Below are 22,012 nucleotides of genomic sequence, written 5' to 3'. Positions count from 1 at the left end.
ATTATTATTAAAATTTTCCACCTCCTCCACACCTCCCTTTTCCCTCCCCCTCCCCACCTACCCCTCCCTTTCTAGTACTAAGAGCTGTCAGGGCTCCCTGCCCCATGGGAAGTCCAAGGCCCTCCCCCCTCCATCCAGGTCTATAAAGTTGAATATCCAAACAAACCAGGCTCCCACAAAGTCAGTCCATGCAGTAGAATAAAAATCCAGTGCCATTGTCCTTGGCTTCTCAGACAGCCTTCATTGCCAGCCACGTTCAGAGTGTCCATTTTGATCACATGCTCCAATACTCCCAGTCCAGCTGGCCTTGGTGAGCTCCCATTAGATCAGTCCCACTGTCTCAGTGGGTGGACGCACCCCTCGTGATCCTGACTTCCTTGCTCACGTTCTCCCTCCTTCTGCTCCTCATTTGGACCTTGGGATCTAAGTCCAGTGCTCCAATGTGGGTCTCTGTCTCTATCTCCATCCATCGCCAGATGAAGGTTCTATGGTGATATGCAATATGTTCATCAGTGTGGCTATGGGACAAGGCCAGTTCAGGCACCCTCTCCTCTGCTGCCCAAGAAACAATCTGGGGACTTCTCCTTGGACCTGGGAACCCCTCTAGAGAGAAGTCCCTAGCAAACGCTAAAATGGCTCCCTTAATTAAGATTTACTTCCCTGCTCCCATATCCACCCTTCCTCCATCCCACACATCCCATTCCCCCAAGCTTTCCCCAATCCTCCCCTTCTCCCCTCTCTCTACCCATCTTCCCTTACATCCACCCCCACCCCCGTGCACCCAAGTTTTGCCTGAAAATCTTGTCTACTTCCAATATCCAGGAGGATAACTATATGATTTTCTTTAGGTTCACCTTCTTATTTAGCTTCTCTACAATCACGAATTATATGCTCAAAGTCCTTAAATTATGACTAGTATCTACTTATGAGTGAGTACATACCATATTCCTCTTTTTGGGTCTGGGATACCTCACTCAGTAAAGCATTTTCTATTTCCATCCATTTGCATGCAAAATTCAAGATGTCATTGTTTTTTACCGCTGAGTAAAACTCTAATGTGTATATGTTCCACACCTTCTTTAACCATTCTTCTATTGAGGGGCACCTAGGTTGTTTCCAGGTTCTGGCTATTACAAATAGTGCAGCTATGAACATAGTTGAACAAATGCTTTTGTAGTATGATAGGGCATCTCTTGGGTATATTCCCAAGAGTGGAATTGCTGGGTCCTGAGGGAGGTTGACTCCCAGTTTCCTAAGAAACCGCCACTCTGATTTCCACAGTGGCTGCACAAGTTTGCATTCCCACCAACAATGGATGAGTGTTCCCCTCACTCCACATCCTCTCCAGCATAGGCTATCATTGGTGTTTTTGAGTTTAGCTATTCTGACAGGTGTAAGATGGTATCTCAAGTGGTTTTGATTTGCATTTCTCTGATCGCTAAGGAGGTTGAGCATGATCTTAAGTGTCTTTTGGCCATTCGAAGTTCTTTTGTTGAGAATTCTCTGTTCAGTTCAGTACCCCATTTTTAATTGGGTTAATTAGAGTTTTAGTGTCTAGTTTCTTGAGTTCTTTGTATATTTTGGAGATCAGACCTTTGTCTGATGAGGGGTTGGTGAAGATCTTCTCCCAATCAGTAGGTTGCCTTTTGGTCTTAATGACAGTGTCCTTTGCTTTACAGAAGCTTCTCAGTTTCAGGAGGTCCCACTTATTCATTGTTGCTCTTATTGCCTGAGTTACTAGGGTTCTACCTAGGAAGTGCTCTCCTGTGCCCTTGTAGACTACTTCCCACTTTCTCTTCTATCAGTTTCAATGTGGTCAGATTAATGTTGAGGTCTTTAATCCATTTGGACTTGAATTTTGTGCATGGTGATAGATATGGATCTATTTTCATTCTTCTACAGGTTGACATCCAGTTTTGCCAGCACCATTTGTTAAAGATGCTTTCTTTCTTCCATTGTATACCTTTAGCTCCTTTGTCGAAAATCAGGTGTTCATAGGTTTGTGGATTAAGATCTGGGTCTTCGATTCGATTCCATTGGTCAACGTCTCTGTTTTTGTGCCAATACCAAGCAGTTTTCATTACTGTAGCTCTGTAGTAGAGTTTGAAGTCAGGGATAGTAATGCCTCCGGAAGTACTTTTATTGTATAGGATTGTTTTGGCTATCCTGGGTTTTTTGTTTTGCCATGTAAACTTGATTATTGTTCTCTCAAGGTCTGTGAAGAATTTTGTTGGGATTTTGATGGGGATTGCATTGAATCTATAGACTGCTTTTGGTAAAATTGCCATTTTTACTATGTTGATCCTCCCAATCCAAGAGCATGGGAGATTTTTCCATTTTCTGGTATCCTCTTCAATTTCTTTCTTCAAAATCTTAATGTTCTTGTCAAATAGATCTTTCACTTCCTTGGTTAGAGTTACCCCAAGATGCTATTTGTGGCTATCGTGAAAGGTGATGTTTCTCTGATTTTCCTCTCTGTATCTTTGTTCTTTGTGTATAGGAGGGCAACTGATTTTTTGGAGTTGATCTTCTATCCTGCCACAGTACTAAAGGTGTTGATCAGCTGTAGGAGTTCTTTGGTAGAGTTTTTGGGGTCGCTTATGTACACTATCATATCATCTGCAAATAATGAAAGTTTGACTTCTTGCTTTCCAATTCGAATCCCCTTGATCTCTTTATGCTGTCTTATTGCTATTGCTAGAACTTCAAACACTATACTGAAGAGGTATGGAGAGAGTGGACAGCCTTGTCTTGTTCCAGATTTTAGAGGGATGGCTTTGAGTTTCTCTCCATTTAATTTAATGTTAGCTGTTGGCTTGCTGTAAATAGCCTTTATCATATTTAGGAATGAACCTTGTATCCCTGATCTCTCCAAGACCTTTATCATAAAGGTGCGTTGAATTTTGTCAAATGCTCATTCAGCATCTAATGAAATGATCATATGGGTTTTTTCCTTCAGTTTATTTATATGATGGATTACATTGATAGATTTTCGTATGTTGAACTAGCCCTGCCTCTCTGGGATGAAGCCTACTTGATCATAATGTATAATTTTTTGGATGTGTTCTTGGATTCTGTTTGCGATATTTTATTGAGAGTTTTTGCAGCAATGTTCATGAGTGAGATTGGTCTGTAATTCTCTTTCTTGGTTAAGTCTTGGTGTGGTTTGGGTATCAGGGTGACTGTAGCTTCATAAAAGGAGTTAGGCAATGACTCTTCTGTTTCTATTTTGTGTAACACATTAAGGAGTATAGGTATTAACTCTACTTGAAATATCTGATAGAATTCTGCATTGAAACCATCTGGGTCAGGGCTTTTTTTTTTTTGGGTAGGGAGGTTTCTGATGACAGCTTCTATTTCCTTGCAACTTACAGGTCTGTTTAAACTGCTCACCTGGTCTTGACTTAATTTTGGTAAATTGTATTTATCTAAAAAAGTGTCCATTTCTTCCACATTTTCCAATTTTGTGGCATACAGGCTTCTGTAGTAAGATCTAATGATTCTCTGAATTTCCTCTGTGTCTGTGGTTATGTCCCCCTTTTCATTTCTGATCTTGTTAATTAGCATGTTCTCTCTCTGCCGTTTGATTAGTTTGGATAGGGGTTTATCAATCTTGTTCATTTTCCCTAAGAACCAGTTCTTTGTTTCATTGATTCTTTGAATTGTTTTCTGTGTTTCAGTTTTGTTAATTTCAGCCCTCAGTTTGATTATTTCCAGTCTTCTACTCCTCCTGGGTGAGTCTGCTTCTTTTTTTTTTCTAGAGCTTTCAGGTGTGCTGTTAAGTCACTAACGTGTCCTTTCTTTGGTTTCTTTATGTGGGCATTTAGTGCTATGAACTTTCCTCTTAGCACTGCTTTCATAGTGTCCCATAGGTTTGGGTATGTTGTGTCTTTATTTTCGTTAAATTCAGGGAAGACTTTAATTTCTCTCTTTATTTCTTTCTTGGCCCAGGGATGGTTCAGTAGTTGACTGTTCAGTTTCCATGAGTTTGTAGGCTTTCTGGGGTTAGAATTCTAACTTTATTCCTTGGTGATCTGATAGTACACAGGTGATTACTACAATTCCTTTATATCTATGGATGTTTACTTTGTTACCAAGTATGTGATCAATTTTTGAGAAGGTTCCATGAGATGCTGAGAAGAATGTATATTCTTTTCTGTTTGGGTGGAATGTTCTATAGATGTCTGTTAGGTCCATTTGGTTCATTACATTGGTTAGTTCTCTTATTTCTCTGTTAAGTTTCTGTCTGGTTGTCCTGTCCATTGGTGAGAGAGGAGTGTGAAATCACCCACCACACATTAGAGTGTGGGGTTTGATGTATGTTCTGAGTTCTAGTAATGTTTCTTTTACATATGTGGGTGCTTTTATATTAGGTGCATAGATATTCAGGATTGAGACTTCCTCCTGATGAATTGTTCCTGATATGAGTATAAAGTGTCCATCTCTGTCTTTTCTGATTGATTTTAGTTTGAAATCTATTTTGTTAGATATTAGTATAGCCACACCCACTTGTTTCTTTGGTCCATTTGATTGGGAAACCTTTTCCCAACCCTTTACTCTGAGGTAGTGTCTGTCTTTGTATTTGAGGTGTGTTTCTTGTAGGCAGCAGAATGTTGGATCCTGATTACGTATCCATTCTCTTAACCTGTGCCTTTTTATAGGTGAGTTGAGTCCATTGATATTAAGCGATATTAATGACCAGTGGTTGTTGACTCCGGTTATTTTTCCTGGTGCTATTGTTTGTGTGTTTCCCTTCTTTGAGTTGTGCTGGTGGAGGGTTGTCAGATGGCTTGTGTTATTATGAGTGTTGTTGGCTTCCTTGGTTTGTGGTTTTCCTCCTAGTATTTCTGTAGGGCTGGGTTTGTGACTACATATTGTTTAAATCTGTTTTTGTCCTGGAATCTCTTGTTTTCTTCATCGATGGTAAATGCAAGCTTTCCTGGGTATAGTAGTCTGGGCTTGCATCCTTGGTCTCTTAGTTTCTGCAGCACATCTATCCAAGACCTTCTGGCTTTCATGGTTTTCATTGAGAAGTCAGGTATAATTCTGATAGGTTTCCCTTTATATGTTACTTGACCTTTTCCCCTTGCTTCTCTCAATATTTGTTCTTTATTCTGTATGTTTTGTGTTTTGATTATTATATGGCGAGGGGATTTTTTTGATCCAGTGTATTTGGTGTTCTATATGCTTCTTGTACCTTCATGGGAATATCCTTCTTTAGATTGGGAAAGTTTTCTTTAATAATTTTGGTGAATATATTTTCTGGGTCTTTGAGCTGTAAATCTCCTTCTTCTACACCTATTATTCTTAGGTTTGGCTTTTTCAAGGTGTCCCAGATTTCCTGGATGTTTTATGTTAAGAATTTGTTGGATTTGTTTTGTTCTTTAATCAGTGAGTTTATTTCCTCTACAGTATCTTCAGTGTCTGAGATTCTTTCTTCTATATCTTGTATTCTGTTGGTAATACTTGACTTTGCAGTTCCTATTCGTTTACCCAGATTTTTCATATCCAGCCTTCCCTCGGTTTGTGTTTTCTTCATTACCTCCATTTCATTTTTCAAGTCTTGAACTGTTTCCCTTACCTGTTTGATTGCTTTGTCTTGGATTTCTTGTTTTTCTTGGGTATCTTTGAGAGTTTTATTCATTTCATCTACTTTTTGGTTTGTTATCTCCATTTCTTTACGGCAGATTTTCACCTCTTGTTTAAGTTCCTCTATTATTTTCATATAGTTCCGCTTAGAGTCTATTTCTTCTATTTCTTCTGGAGTAGGGTGTTCAATTCTTCTAGTTTCGTGATCCCTGGATTCTGGTGATGTCATGTTGCCTTTCAGGTTGTTGGAGGAATTCTTGCATTGGCGCCTGCCCATCTCTTCCTTCAAATGGAGCCAGGAGAGTCTTGGTGTCTCGGTTCAGTTTTTGCTGTGACTGATTCTCTGGGTGGATCTCTTCAGTGCAGGAACTGTTCCTGTCCCTCTAGATGGTACTCCTCAGCACCTCTGGATGGAACTCCTCAGCACAGACACAGGGATAGCCCTCTGGATGGAACTCCTCAGCACAGACACAGGGATAGCCCTCTGGATGGAACTCTTCAGCACTGAAATAGGGACAGCCTTCTGGATGGAACTCCTCAGCACTGAAATAGGGACAGCTGGTATTCCAAGGACACAGGAGACAAAAGGGCGACCGTGGGGGGCAGGGTAGGGTCGAGTGGAACACCGAAGACCCTGCAGCAGAAGCTGAGGGGGGGTGGACTGTGCTCTCTTCCGGGACAGTCCGCCCTGGATAGCACACACTCACCTCTCTGGATGGAACTCCTCCGCACTGCAGTAGGGATATTTGGTATTCCAAGGACACAGGAGACAAAAGGGCAACCGTGGGGGCAGGGCAGAGTCGAGTGGAACACAGAAGACCCTGCAGCAGAAGCTGGGCAGGGGAACTGTGCTCTCTACCAGGACAGTCCGCCCCAGATAGCACAGACTCACACCTCTGGATGGAACTCCTCAGCACTGAAATAGCAAGAGCTAGATTCTTCCAGACTCCATCTCTACTAGGAATTGGCATGAGGACATTCATTCAGATTGTTGAAAATTCCTTGTAATACCCACAGAGACTTAGGACATTCTTATCCTCTCTGTTACATAGTGATTATATGAAGTTTTCTACCCTTGAAGTAAATATAATCTTAAATCAGTGTATTTATCAAACACATATAGTAAACAGGTTATAACAAAGTAACCAAAATAGTTAAGAGGCTGTTGGGTATAGAGAGGTGGATAATTAATGGCTCCTAAGGAGACTAAACATGCATGTAGGTAATTTGGGTCCTTAGTGTGTAATATTCCACATTCAGCAAGTTAGGATTAGCTAATCAATCTGCAGAATCTTCAATGCAAGTATGTGCTTTATTTTACAGAGGACATCATTTCACTGTATCTTCCTTTCTCTATTGGACATGATTTTGTGGGTATTATCTTTTTAATCTTCAGAAATATGACTGCTATTGTTGGAATATTGCCTGTCTTATGAAAATACTATTATCTCTTTAAGTGTTTGATAAAGACATTTGAAAAACAAGATTATTAAGGCTATTCGAGGCATCCTACCATAGGAAATATGTTCCAAAAAGCCAGCTCATGTGCCAGGGACAGATCCTGGTCCCACTACTAGGGGCCCCACATACAAACTAAGCTACACAATGATCACCCACATGCAGAGGGCTTAGGTCGCTCCCATGCAGGCTCCCTAGCTGTTGGTCCAGAGCCTTTGAGCACCCATGAACTCAGGTCAGCTGAGCCCACTTGCTCATATAGTTCCTCCCCCTTCTCTTCAATTGGACTTTTGGAGCTTGGCTCAGTGCTTGACTGTGGATCTCTGCATCTGTTTCCATCAGTTATGGGGTTTGATGGAGAAACCTCCTTTAGCCAATGACCTTTAAAAGGCTGAACCAGGTTGGGGCATGACTTAGGGTACCAAAAAGCCATGGCAAGGAACTGCCCATACCTTGATCACTGACAAAGTGCATAGTGTCCAGACTGGATAAACAGAATCAAAACAACAAAAAACAACAATGAAAAAAAAAAACTGCCAAACCTTGCCAAGACAGGGTAAGATTGTTTTAAAAAAATTTCCTCCCCCCCCCAAAGGTTTCTAGGCCTTAGCTAAAGTTGGTTGCTTCAACATTGCAAATGAAACTTTGGGTAATTGCCCCAGTAGTCAGTTGTCTCTGTCATCTACTGCACATTTTGGAAGCTGCTTGATTGTACTTCCTGCCCACTCAAGTAATTTTATCTCCCTTCTCAGGCCTTCGATGGGGTTGAAGATTAGATAATCGTAGTTACCTTCCTCTTATGATCTAGCCAAGCCATTTCTAATATGAGATTTAGGCTTCTTAGGATAAAATGATTCTTAAAACATTTAGCATATGTTCCTTGCTTAATATTGTTTATGGTGGTTGTAATTTTAATTTTTATACGTAATGTCTGTTAGTATATATAGTTTTGGATTTGGACCTCTCTTATTTAGATAAAAGGGGGAGGTGATGGGGAACCTCCTTCAGCCAATGGCCTTTAAAAGGCTGAACCAGATTGGGGAGTGACTTAGGGTACCAAAAAGCCATGGTACCCTAATGGTACCATTATCTCTTCTCCTTGCGAGCCACACCTGGATGTCACACCCCATTCCTATCTCCTCACTGTGATCTGTGAGTTTCCCTTTAGTAATAATAAAAAACAAAAACAAAAATCAAAAAACAAACCAGAAAAACCTTAGAATACTCTATTTGGAGTTAGTTTGGGATTATTTGACTTGTGTGCTCCCCATTTGATGCATTCTGCATCAAGGGTAAGTCACCAATCTGATTACAGAAGGCCAGTTCAGGCACCCTCTCCAATAAGACTATTGCTAGGAGTCTTAGTTGGGGTCATCCTTGTCATTACCTGGGAGTTTCCCTGGTACCAGGTTTCTCCCTAGCCCTATAATGGCCCACTCTATCAAGATATCACTTTCATTGATCTCCCTCTCCATCCTTCCTCCAATTCAAGCCATCCTGATGCTTCATGTTCTCATCCCCCCACCTCCTGTCCCCTTTCCCCTGCCCCCAGTTTATCCAGGAGTTCTCATCTATTTCCCCTTCCCAGGGCAATTCATGTGTCCCTCTGAGGGTCCTCCTTGTTAGCTAGCTTCTCTGGGGCTCTGTATTGTGGTTATCCTTTGCTTTACATCTAATATCCACTTATGAGGATATCAAAATTTTTTTAATAAGAATGTTCTCATCTCAAATAGTGGTTTCATGCAGCACAATAAAATGATAATTGCTTTAGGGTTTCTGAGACTTGCTGAATTTTCTTGTCTTTCTCTGTAAGTATTAGCCCACATGGCTGGTTCAGTATCCTTGAATGCATTGCTAATTGTTGGAAGCAGCTAGCATAGACCAAGAGCTCAGACGCTGGATCTGGTCCTTGTGAATCATACCTCAATGAGATCCAACCCTCCTAATTTTGTGCTTTTGGATAACCTGTTGTTCATCAACAGGAATATTGAATTTCTATGAGCTTGACTATACCCTGTGAGGCTGGAATAAGGCAAGGTTCACTGAAATGCTGGGCACAGGCAAGCAGACGTGTTTTGGGACCACCACCTGAGTCACAGACATTCACAGCTTTGACTGATCCTCTGTGGCCTGAGCTACTTCTCTCATTACAGAGATTGCCTTTGCTAATTCCTTCCCCCCTTCAACTGGAGTGAAACCTAGGAGCCCTGAAGTTTTTGGGTTCTTGTTTTTTGTTTTTCTTTTCACTCTAGTAGGTTTGTGTAGTGATATTTTGTTAGTGATCTGACAAATGATCTTCAATCAGAGTGCAGAGCTAGGCACTTTAGTAAGCCACTAGGGCCAGGCATTGGTGGCACACTCATTTAACACCAAGTCTCAGGAGACAGGCAGACAGATCTCTTCTTGTTCAAGGCTACCTTGGGCTACATGAAATTGATCCAGTCTAAAAGAGAAACAGAGCTCACACAAAGGTGATCCCAGCAGTTGGAATCATTTGCCTTTCATCTCACCACTAGGGAGGTGGAGTCAGGAGTGATATCACTGTGTGGAAAGAGGAATATAAGGCGGGAGAAGATAGGAGCTCAGTATAGTCTGAGGCAGCAATCTGAAGCAGTCAATCTGAGGATGCAGTCTGAGGATTGGTAGAGACAGGATAGCCCCGTTAGTCTTGAGGATTCAGTAGAGGTAAAAGATCCCGTTAGTGACTGACTGCTCTGCTTCTCTGATCTCTCAGCTTTCACCCCCTAATATCTGACTCTGAGTTTTTATTATAAAGAATAATTAGAGCAATGCTCAACTTCATATTGTAAACAAACAACAACAACAAAATACTGAATCATCATTCCAACAACCCCTTCCCTGAAGTTAGCACCTCAAGTCCTTGTTTGGACAGCCCCTAACAGTGTTTTCAGGTGTGTGTGTGTGTGTGTGTGTGTGTGTGTGTGTGTGTATAGGTACACGTGTGTATACAATGTACTGTGAGTATATTGTCTTGCTACATACTCAATTGTGACATATAATCAACATGAAAGATAATTTGGTATTCATAGTACTGGTGTTCTCTTCCTCATCGCCACTAAGACTCATGTAGGTACTCTTTAAGGACCAAATACATAACTAAATGCCTGTTGGTTACTCTTCTGATGAGTTCTGAATTAGACTAATAACTTATTTCTTGGCTTCTAGCAATACTCTCTTGGTTCTGTTGTGTTTTAGGAAATACTTGATTGAAAGTAATGAAAATATAAGGTGAAAAGGACTTATAGATGGATTGTGGTAGGAACTGCAAAATAGTAGTGAATGTAAAAGACATGGTTTAATCCCTGGTCTCAACACCAGATGAATGAAAAAAAAGAAATAAAAGAAGAAAGGACATGACTGGTCCTAGGTATGATAGAGGAGAAAGTTTACTGTAGATAGAAGGGAGATCATAGCCAGAGGCAGGGACATCTGGGAGAGTCCAGAGTGAACATGACCAGACAGAGCTAGGCTGTATGAGGAGAGTGGGGAGGAGAGAGGGGAAAGCCAAACCAAGAGAACAAGTAGGTAAAGGGTAGATGAAAAGGCCAGGTAATGGCTGGATTATATAAGCAAGAGCAGCTGGGGGAAGAGCAGCCCTGTCCCTGGGCTGGAGAGTTCAGGGTAGAGGGCTGGATATGCCAGCCATACCCTGTAACAGGTAGGAACTGAGGAATGCAGGGAAAACCTGGTGACCAAGTCCATTTTGATGTTAAATAGACACCTCAACCGTTTGTCTCAGGGTTTGAGAATTAACAAGTAGGGTGTATTATGTCAGTAATACAGTTAAAATGATCATTTTCTTACACATACTTTGCCATAATATTTTTAAAAGACAACTATATTCCTGTAATAACCAAAGATAAAAAAAAGTGATTTGAATGAAAATGGTCCCCATAGGCTTATATATTTGAATGTGTAACATGAGGACCGGCTTGTTGGGGTATCTGTCCCGCCCAGTACCCCACAACCGGCAAGCCACAAAGAAAATCACACACAGGACTCCATAAGATTATAAACTGATTGGCCCTTCGCTCTGGCTACTTAATAGCTCTTATAACATATATTACCCCATTATCCTTATCTACGTTAGCCACACGGCTCAGTACCTTTCTCAGTGTGACAGCTCACATTTTGCGTCTTCAGTGATCTGGGCAGGAATGGCGGAGGGAGCTTCCTGCTTCCCAGAATACTCCCAGACTCTTTGCTCCACCCCTACTTCCTGTCTGGCTTTCCTGCCTATACTGCCTGCCTGGCCAATCAGCGTTTTATTAAAATATGATTGACAGAATACAGACAATTCTCCCACACCATGAATGTTTAATCACCAGAAGTGATAGGAGGTTAGGAGGTATATTACTTAAGTTTTTCTAGGGGCACAAAATTTATAGAATAAATCTATATGTAGATATAGGAAGGGGATTTATTAGAGTGGCTTACCAGCTGTGGTCCAGCTTGTCCAACAGTGACAGTCTACCAATGGAAAGTCCAAGAATGCAGAGGTTGTTCTGTCCACGAGGTTGGATATTCTAGCTGGTCTTCAGTATACATGGGAATTTCAGAGAAGTAGGCTCTAATGCCAATGAAGGAATGGATTTGCCAGTGAGAGTGAGTGCAAGCAGGCAAAGAAAGAGAACTTCCTTCTCCCATGTTCTTATATAGACTGCCAGCAGAAGGTTGGTAGCCCAGATTAGAGGTGGCTCTTCCCACATCAGAAGATTCAGATTAAAAGTGAATTGTCTCACTTCAAATGATTTAATTAAGAAAAGATCCCTCACAGGCGTGCCCAGGATGCTTGGGTTTTAATTCTAGATGTAGTTTTAAGTTGATAAGTGAGAATAGTATCACAGGAGGTGTCACCTTGTTGATGGAAGTAGGACACTGGGGTAGACTTTCAGGTTTCAAAAGCCTGCACCAGGCCAGTCTCTCTCTGCCTGCTGCCTGCAGATCAGGATGTACGTTTTCAGCTACTGCTCCAGTGACATGCCTGCCTGTTTCCCACCATGGTGATCATGGACTAATTCTCCTAAATTGTTAGTGAGTTCCCAATTAAAGGCTTTTTTTTTTCTCCCATATGAGCTGTCTTGGTTATGGTGTCTTTTCAGAGCAATAGAACAATAACTAAAACAAGTGATAGTTGCCTCATACACATTGCTGAGTGAATATAAAATGGTATAGACACTGTATTTTTGTGGCAGACTATCTCTATTTTATTATTCAGTAGTCATACTTCTTTATTCTCTAGAAATAATATTTTCATTTGCACAAAGGTGACTCAATTTATAATAAACAGGAAATAAAACATACATACTGTTTAGTGAGTAATTAGGCCGGCCCTTCCCTACCATGCTATTCCACTTGGCCCCTGAAGGGGAGAAGACTACTATCAGGGCAAAACTCAGAACATTGTACTAGACAGAATGCCAGTCTCAGAAGGAACGAATGTGTGGTTCCAAATACATGCTGTTCTTAAGATGGCAGGATTGTAGAAATGAAGAACAGTGAGTGTTTACAAGGGCTAGTAGGGTACAGTGAAAAGGGAGTATCTGTGTAAAGGAACAGCCAGGGGAGACCATTTGTGGAATTTAGAAAGTTCTGTGGCTTGATTGTGGTTACACTTGATGAACGGAGAATAAGGCTGGTATTACATTTCCTGCTTTTCTTACAGTAACAGCCACTGTGGAAACAGAAGTGCTTTTGTACTCTCTATAATTATTTAAATTATTTAATTATATTGTCTAATAAGAACTATTTTAAAAGAATTATTATAATTGTTTAAAAAGAAAAGTCTTGGAGGGAATTTTGAGCTCTTAAAGCCCAGCATTTCTGATGCAATAAGTGTAGATATTTTCCAACCAAGCAAGTCTGTGTAGGTAGTGTCTGGATGTTCTACAATCATTTCTGCAATTTTATTTCTCGGGGTTAGTGTGAAACAAGACTGTGTTTCACAGAATTAACCAACTTCAGATACCAGTTCCCCTTGGGTGCCCAGCCTACTCACATTCCTTCCCAGCCAACTTTTATGTTCACAGTTCTCAAAAACCCTCTTCCGGTTTGGTAATTTTCTAAAATGGCTCCCAGAACTTAGGAAAGTATTTGTTACTTCTCACTGGTTTCTCACAGAGGCAGGAACAGCCAAGCAGAAAAGACACATTTGAGATAGGTTTGAACTATGGCATGGAGTCTCTTTACTCTCTCAGGGCACACCACTCTCTCAGCATTCCTGTGCATTTACCAAACTGAGACTTTCTGGATCTCATCATTTAGGCTTTCTATGCATGCACTAGTACATCGGCAGGACTGATTTCATCACTACTCCTTGGTTATTATTTTGACCCCAACCCTCTGATCCCAGAGGTTGGGAGTGGAGGTGGAAGCCCCAGCCCTCTACTTCTGTTTGTTTATTTTAATGGCCAACCTTCTTCCTGGGGCTGTTGGGAAGCCTACCAAGAGTCACCTGTCATCGTTATTTTTTTTATTGTCATAACAAAACACTGTGACCAAGGCAACTTATAAAAGAAAGCATTTAACTGGGGCTTAAGTAAGAGTTTCAGAGGATTAGTCTATGAATATCATGGCAAGGGAACATGGCAGTAGGCAGGCATGGAGCTGGAGCAGCACCCAAGAATTTACATCTGATCCACAGCCACAAGGCAGGGAGAGAGTGCAGGAGAGGGGAGAGTTAATTGAGAATGGTGTGAGGTTTTGAAACCTCAAATCCCAACTACTTCCAGCAAGGCCGTATCTCCCAATCCTTCCCAAACAGTTCTACCACTTCTGGTGGCTAAGTATTCAAATATATGAGCCTGTGGGGGTCATTCTCGTTTAAATTACCACATCACCAGATTAGAACAGAAGATGCTTGCTTCTCTTGATGAAATACCACTCAGAACATCCAAGGGATTTAAGAGCTGTCAGGGTCTAGAGACAAAAGCCAAATATCTGTTTTTCAATTTTATTGTAGTGATCTTACAATCTAATTCTGATTTTCATATGTATTATGCATGCATAATAAATAAACGACCAAATTTTCAGTAAAAATTGAAGAGTCAAGAAAATCAAGAAATTAATCAAGAGATATACTAACTTTTATCATTTTTCCTTTGAAGTTGAAGTTGCCATCATTCCTTTTTTAAAAGTCTTTTAGACAGGGTCTCTCTATATCCCTAGCCATCCTGGAACTCACTATGTAAACCAGGCTGGATTTGAACTCTCAGAGATCTGCCTGCCTCTGCCTCCCGAGTGCTGGGATTAATGGTGTTTTGAGATAGGGTTTCTCTGTGTATCTCCAGCTGTCCAGGAACTCACTCTGTAGACCAGGCTGGCCTTGAACTCAAAGAGATCCTCTTGCCTCTGCCTACCTGAGTGCTGGGATTAAAGGCTTGTGCCATCACTGCCCGACTGACTTCTGTCTTAAGTCTGTCATAACCTCCAAGGCATAATAAGGAAGACCTTCAAGTAGATAAGGATATATCCCTAAAAGCTGGAGGGGTAGTATGCTCAGGACTTTGCTGGGGAATCTTAGAAACAGTACTCCTGGAAGAAGGTAGAAATGATTCATACAAAATTTCTCATCAATCCAATGTCACCAAGTTGTACAAATATTAAAAGTCATCCAAATATGCAACAGGTGGAGATGAAATCATGTGGCTCAGCTTTGCTGGATCTTTGCCAAACAGCTGCACTGACCTTATGACTTACCATTCCCATGCAAGAAAAATATATAAGGGGCCACAATTGCATAACCATCTTCTGATTCATTTTTGTCAAAACATAAGTGTATCTATTTGCCTAGAAGTATTGGATTTGGACTCATTTTTATTTGTGGAATCGATGTAGTTTATGCCAAAGCCCTAGTTTAAATCAAGATTATCAGATAACTGTGTGACTTTCTGTTAGTAGTAACAAAGGATGCCCAAAGATTTTGAAAATTTTGTTCAAGTGAGCTTCAACTTAAAATGTCACCCTTAGACATACATTTACATGTGAGGCATTAGGTATATCATCAAATGGTTGACTTGGTACTCTTGGCTATAAGCTATAAGCTCTTTTGATTCTGCCATTGAAAATCAGTCCTGGCTTAGATTTTGCTGTCACGTTGCACATATGGTGAAACATAAAATGGTAGCTTAAAGTATGTATGAATAAATTAAAGATGCATGAATATAATTCATACATCTTAAGAAGATGTATGAATTATATATGCTAGATGTACATATGAAATTTAGTATATCATCTATTACTGAAATAGAAGAATTGACTTCCAACCCAAGTGTGTTGGCACAAATTCGTAATCCCAGCACCTAGAAGCTAAGGCAATTGAATCACAAAGTTTGAGACTAGCCTGGACTATATAGTGAGGTTCCTCTCCTCCACCAATAGAATTGGTTTTCAAATAATTTAGACATCTCGTAATAGATAGTATATTAGGAGTCAGCTAGTTCAAAATTATCTTCTACTCAGTTTCCTTCAAATAGATATCTGTCATCCATATAACAAAGAAACAGTAAATTATCAAAGATAAATGCTTCTTAAGCAAAAGCTTTGTTTGCATTGGTATAGAGCAGACCTGTTCTCTCTGTTACCCCTGTTACTGCTTCAGCTATCAGGAGTCAGAGTTATATCTTGCTCCCAAGATCAGCATGCTGTCCTTTATGAGCAGCCAATCCTTGTTTCAGACCTTTGCAGATTGCAAAGTAAAAGTAAAAAATTTACCCTAACTCTGCTAGCTCTCTGTTCTGAGAGTATAATAGTGATTCTGGTCACCTATGGTCTCAGGTAAAGACTTGAAAAATGTTACTGCTGTCTCACGTTCCTTAGCGAAATTTCTGCTTAGCGTCTAAGTACCTAGGAGAGAATTTTGACTGTTTCTGGTTTGGAAGCAGCCTGAGAAGTGTGTTTAGTGTGCCAGGTTATGTGTTGTAGTGACCAAAGTCTACGTACATTGACACAGCCCCTGAGAAAATTATAACCCATGGATTTAAAAAAAATAAGTTTATTGTTTTATGTATACGGGCAGTCTGTCTGCTTGTATGTCTGCACCGTAACTGCAGAGCTGGATCTGATGTAGAGGCCATGGAGGAGAGCTGCTTACTGACTTGTTCTTCATGGTTTGCTCAGCCCGCTTTCTTACAGCATTCAGCACTACCAGCCCAGGGGTGGCACCACCCATAATGGGCTATATCCTCACAGACCAATCATTATTTAAATAAATGTCCTACAGGCTTGCCTATAGCCCTATCTTTTGAAGGCAGTTTTTTTTTTCAATTGACATTCTCTTCTCATTAAATGACTCTAAATTGTGTCAAGTTGGCCTCAAACTAGCACAGATGGTGCTTGACCTTGTCACCCAACTGTGAGCTAAGGCTGAAGGTATAGGGCAGTCGGGCTGTGACTAAAGGGTCCTCTCATAGTCTGGTGAATTCCTGATACCTCCCCAACCCCAACTGCTGTGCCAGACACTTGGCAGCCCTCTTCTCTCACCTCTGACATTCCTTGAAATGAACAAGAATAGGAATAAAACAAACTGATTGGCCAGTTTACCATTGATTAATGGCATTTGGCTAGTAAAATGATCATTGTATTTGGGTATCTTTTTATTTATTTATAGGTACCAAATCTAAGTAATTTCAACTATAGCTGAATTAAATACTGTATATTTTTCATATTATCCCTTGGATCTTAGTCCAGATTTTTTTTTTAAAGGAGAGAGTACTGATGGGTCTGAAAAGCATACCTTGCTTTCTCAGGAAAGTGCCTGCTGGGCTATTGCAGCTGTAATTTCTTGTCTCTGTGTGGAAGGAATGGAATTTGTATGTCATCCTATGTAAGTACTCAGTATTAATGCTGTTCATTAAGGGGAGTGCTTGAACAAAGTCATTCATTTATTTTACTTTGGTTCTAAATATTATTTAAAATTGTTAATACTCAAAAAAGAGAAAATATTCAGTTAGGAAAATGTGACCATTTTGATTTTTTTTTCAAGGTGTAACAGGAAGGACCTTTTAATTCCCAGATCTGGATTCTTTTCCTGTGTCTCGAATCATTTGTGTCATCTTGTTAGAACTATTGGTCTTTGCAAAGGCCTTTGTGACCATTAAATTAGGTGTTCTATATAGAGTTCTTGGCTGCAGTTAACATGATCAGTTTTTGTGTATTTGGTTGAGTTTTTTTTATGTAAAACAACTTGGTGATATCAATAGCATATTAGAATCCAAATAAACTTTTGTTCTTTTTAAGAATAATATTAAAAGATTTTTTGACAATGTTTACTCTTAGATATAATAGAAACATGGTTAATGTCACAGCGATTGTTTATGCTTCATAGATAATATAAAAATTTTATAATTGAAAAGTTTTATAATTGGACATTTGTGATTTTGAAACTATATGTTCTGTGTTGTTTGATTTTTTATGCCTTGGGAACATGATTTCTGGATCTTAGTGAGTTTTTCTGTGTTTTTTGCTTCTTTAAATTCTGTTTTGTACAGCACAAACAAATGTTTATGAATATGTATTAGTTAGAAACAGATTTTTAAAGTTAGTGAACAAAATTTAAAATTTGGTGTCAGATTTGCTTTCTTTAAATTTGATATAATCTCATTCTTATAATCCAAGTAAAGCAGCCTGGTTATGGTGACCAGAGCATATTTTCAGATTTGTCCATACTCTTATTTCCTTCTACATGCCAGCCACAGAGAATTGTATGTGACTTAGAATTCTCATTTTCATTCATTCTCCCCCCTATCTTTCCTCTCTCTGGTAGGTCTTGTAGAAATGAAAATAAAACTCTTTTCTTACTCTTACATTTAGTATAATTTATCTTGGGTCATCAAATGTTGGCGAAAGGATTTCCCATAACCAAGCAGTTCTCTAGCAGGCCCTGCCTAAGTATCCTATATTTCAGTTTGTTTCTGACATTGCCTAGATGGAGTTAGTGTCAGATCCTACAAGTTAAGAACTCAGTCCCACAATTCTTTTTTCCCCATTTAGGAGCCAATTGCAAATACTAATTTGCATATGTTCTTTTGACCTGTTTCTCATACCTTGGCTTCCTACAATTCCTACCTTAAATTCTATTAATTTGCTAGGATAGCTTACAGAACTCAGAAATATGCTTACTGGTTTATTATATGTAATGGCTATTACAAAAGATACCTTAGTTATAGACAATCACTTAGATAAAGAGATACATGGGAGATTGTCTGGAAAGAGAACAGAACTTCAGTGTCCTCTCTAGGCAACCTGACATGTTCAACAGTGTGCAATCATTGCAACCCTGTCCTTTTGGGTTTCTTTAAGGAGCAGTGATTGAGTAAATCATTGTTCATTGATGATTGGCTCAACCTCTACCCTCTACCCCCAATACAGTAAAGGTATGGGAGCTAGAAGTTCTTCCTTCATCACATTTAATCACATCCTGAAACTTGAAGCCCATCAAAAGTCACCTGATTGGAAGAAGAGATAACCCTGTTAACCAGAAAATTCCAGAGTATTGAGAAGCTTTATATTTGAAATCCAGGGTCAAAGATCAAATTTAAAGCAAAAGGTTTGGAGGGAGGGTAAAATGGTACATGCCTTTAATTAGAGTATGTGGAATGCAGAAACAGGTTGATCTCTGTGAGTTCTAGGACAGCAAATCATTAAGACACAGTCAATAAGGCTAAAAGGCAACCTACTAGATGGAAAAGATAAGATCTTCACCAACCCCACATCAGGCAGAGGACTGATTTCCAAAATATATAAAGAACTCAAGAAACTAGACACCAAAATACCAAATAATCCAATTTAAAATGGGGTAAAAAAAATTAAACATAATTCTCAACAGAAAAATCTGAAATGGCCGAAAGACACTTAAGAAAATATTCAACATCAGTATCCATCAGGGAAATGAAAATCAAAACGACTCTGAAATACTATCTTACACCTGTCAAAATGACTTAAAAAACACCAATGATAGCTTATGCTGGAGAGGATGTGGAGTAAGGGGAACACTCCTCCATTGCTGCTTTGAATGCAAACTTGTACAACCACTCTGGAAATCAGTATGGTGTTTTCTCAGAAAATTGGGAATCAACCTACCTCAGGACTCAGCAAGTACCTCTCTTGGGCATATACCCAAAATATGCTCAAGCATTCTACAAGAACATTTGTTCAACTATATTCATAGCAGCATTATTGGTAATAGCCAGAACCTGGAAGCAACCTAGATGCCCCTCAACCAAAGAATGGATGAAGAAAATGTGGTACACCTACACAATGGAGTATTACTCAGTGGTAAAACAAAACAAAACAAAACAACAACAAAACAATGTCATCTTGAAATTTGCATGCAAATGGATGGAACTAGAAAAAAAAAAACATCCTGAGTGAGGTAACCCAGCCCCAGAAAAGTAAACATGGTATGTATTCATTCCTAAGTGGTACTAGCTGTGAAGCAAAGTATAACCAGGCTATAGTTCATGACCCAAGAGAAGCTAAGTAACAAGGTGAACTCTAAGAAAAATATATATAAATCTACCTGGGAAGGGGAAATAGACAAGATTGCCTGACAAAATTGGACTGTGGGGGTGGGGTGAGAAGGGCTGAATGAGAAGAGAAGGGGAGAAGGGGACAATGAATTCCCAGGAATTCACAAGGATGACCGCAGATAAGACCCTAAGCAGTAGAAGAGAGGGTGCCCAAACTGGCCTTGCCCTGTAGTCAGATTGATGAATATCTTAAATGTCATCATAGAACCTTTATCTAGCAACTGATGAAAACAGAGGCAGAGACCTGCAGTGAAGCACTGGGCTGAGCTCCCAAAGTCCAGTTGAAGAGTGGGAAGAGTGAGAATATGAGCAAAGAGGTCAAGACCATGATGGGTACACCCACTGAAACAGTCTACCTGAGCCAATGGGAGCTCACCAACTCCAGCTGGACAGGGAAAGAACTAGCATAAGACCAAGCTAGACCCTCTGAATGTGAGTGACAGTTGTATGGCTGGGGCAGACTGCAGGGTCACTGGCAGTGGCACCAGGATTTATCCATATTCCTTATACTGGCTTTTTGGAAACCCATTCTCTAGATAGATACGTTGTTCAGCCTAGATATAATAGGGAGGACCTTGGACCTTCCCCAAAGCTATGTGCCTTACCCTCTCTGGAGAATGGATGGGGGGGCATGGTGGAGGGAGAAGGGGGAGGGAATGGGAGGGTGGGAGGGAGTGGGAACTAGGATTGATATGTAAAATGAAAAAAAATGTTTTCTTAATAATAAAAAATAAATTATATTGTACATAATTTTAAATGTTTTATTAAAAATAGTACTTGTATGTTAGAAAAGTTTTCTTTTCTTTCATTTTCTCTTTCTTTCCTTTTTGATTTGAGACTCAGCCTCACCTTTTCCTGCTTCCTTTAGTGCTAGGATTGCCGATGTATTCCAACATACTAGCTTGCAACCTTTCTTGATCTTAAATTACAGTAATGATTAGCCAATTAATTTTTGGCTCTCACGAAGAATTCAAAACTGTGAGAACAGAGCTTCATTTTATTTCTTACTGGTTTGCTATGTCTTTTTGTGTTGTATGCATTAAAAATACTTTCTATATGTATATATGTATAAATATGTAAGTATATGTAGCATGGACATATATAAATATACACACATATGTCTTTACAAACTGATTTATGATTGCATGACCCCTAGTAGTCATTTTTTATTGGTTGGAAATCTGACTGTAGCTTGTATTACTGAACACAGCCCTTCCTTAAACTTTTTGATGGTATTATTGGAAGGCCAGAGGTTCATTTGATGGTATTTACAAATATGTTTTAATATAGTGTACTGACTGAAAAATACAGAGACTAATACTTCCTTTCTTAACTGGTAAACTGAGTAACAGAGTACCTATGAATGGCAATTCTCTGATGATCAATAGAAGGTCTGTTCATATGGTCCATTGAGTTTAAGGGATATAGTCTTTGAGGTAGGAGGAAGTTCTAACCCTGAGTCTATTGATGAGTGTTGCAAGTCATGTGACAAATGCTGACTTATGGAGAATTGCAGCACGGTGAGAGGAGGACTGATTGGTGTTTAGATGATAAATTGTTAAGTGGGAAGCTAGCTACAACTGAAGTGAGCAGGCTCTTAGGGTAGAGCTGGCAGGAAAAGAAAGTGGGGAAGAGCATCATTCCATGTCCACAATCATGACTCCTCTGGCTATACTTAACAGGGTATGATGAAAGTGGGCAGGGGATGGCTTTAAGTTGTGACCAAAAAAAATATTTAACTGCACTGCTTTTGAAGCTCAAGATGAGGAAGTTAAACTATTTGATAAACATGTAGGCATTCAAAGTCTTCAGTGAGGTGAATTGGAAAGGAAGTTCCTGTTTTGCAGAATATTATTCTGTTAGCTAAATTTAGTAGTTGGGAGGCCAGACAAGAGAGACCTTGGGAGAAACAGGTAAGGTTGATCACACATCAAATGGCAAGTATATTCAGAAGTTAGGCCCTACAGAAGTGTTAATTTGGCATTCACTCTGAAATTCCAGAAGTCAGAGTACATCTATACTGCACAAGTTCTCATGTTAGCAAACAGAAGGTGCTCAATATTTGCCTTTTGATCTCTCTGTTGCCTCTAGTAATTGATTGGTTTAGAAGGAAAAGGTAGAGTGGGAGAGAACCTCACAATAAATTCTACGGATCCAGTATGAACACCTGTTTTAATGTTCTGCCTGCCACTAACTATCCCATTCCTGATCAGACTTTTTTAATATGATAATATATGATTTTTTAATTAATTATTTATTTTTAAAAACAACCTTTTCTCATTTTACATACTGATCCCAGTTCCCACTCCTTCCTCTCCTCCCATTACCTCCACCTATCTTTTTGAGTCTAAAGTTTCATATTTAATTTATCTTTTATCATAACTAAGGTAAACTATAACTATCGTTTTTAACTCTTC

At 39.7% G+C, this 22,012-nt stretch overlaps 1 protein-coding gene across 4 annotated transcripts in view; it reads left to right on the top strand.

Annotated features, from left to right (window-relative positions):
• The window catches only part of Esyt2 (extended synaptotagmin 2), a 107,771-nt gene that overhangs the window by 11,470 nt on the left and 74,289 nt on the right, over nucleotides 1-22,012 (top strand). The window contains exon 1 of one of the 4 annotated variants that reach the window (XM_048437770.3): nucleotides 16,800-16,891. The exons of the other annotated variants lie outside the window; for them this stretch is intronic. Within the exon in view, the coding sequence (XP_048293727.1) occupies nucleotides 16,880-16,891 (12 nt within the window). The 5' untranslated portion in view covers nucleotides 16,800-16,879. Of the gene's footprint in view, nucleotides 1-16,799; nucleotides 16,892-22,012 lie in introns of those variants that run through there. 4 annotated transcript variants of the gene reach the window in all.

Source organism: Myodes glareolus, chromosome 11 (assembly GCF_982192425.1).
Source record: "Myodes glareolus chromosome 11, mMyoGla1.1, whole genome shotgun sequence".
NCBI lineage: Eukaryota > Metazoa > Chordata > Mammalia > Rodentia > Cricetidae > Myodes > Myodes glareolus.
The sequence above is the reverse complement of the archived record's forward strand: the minus strand, read 5'-3'. Positions and strand labels throughout refer to the sequence as shown.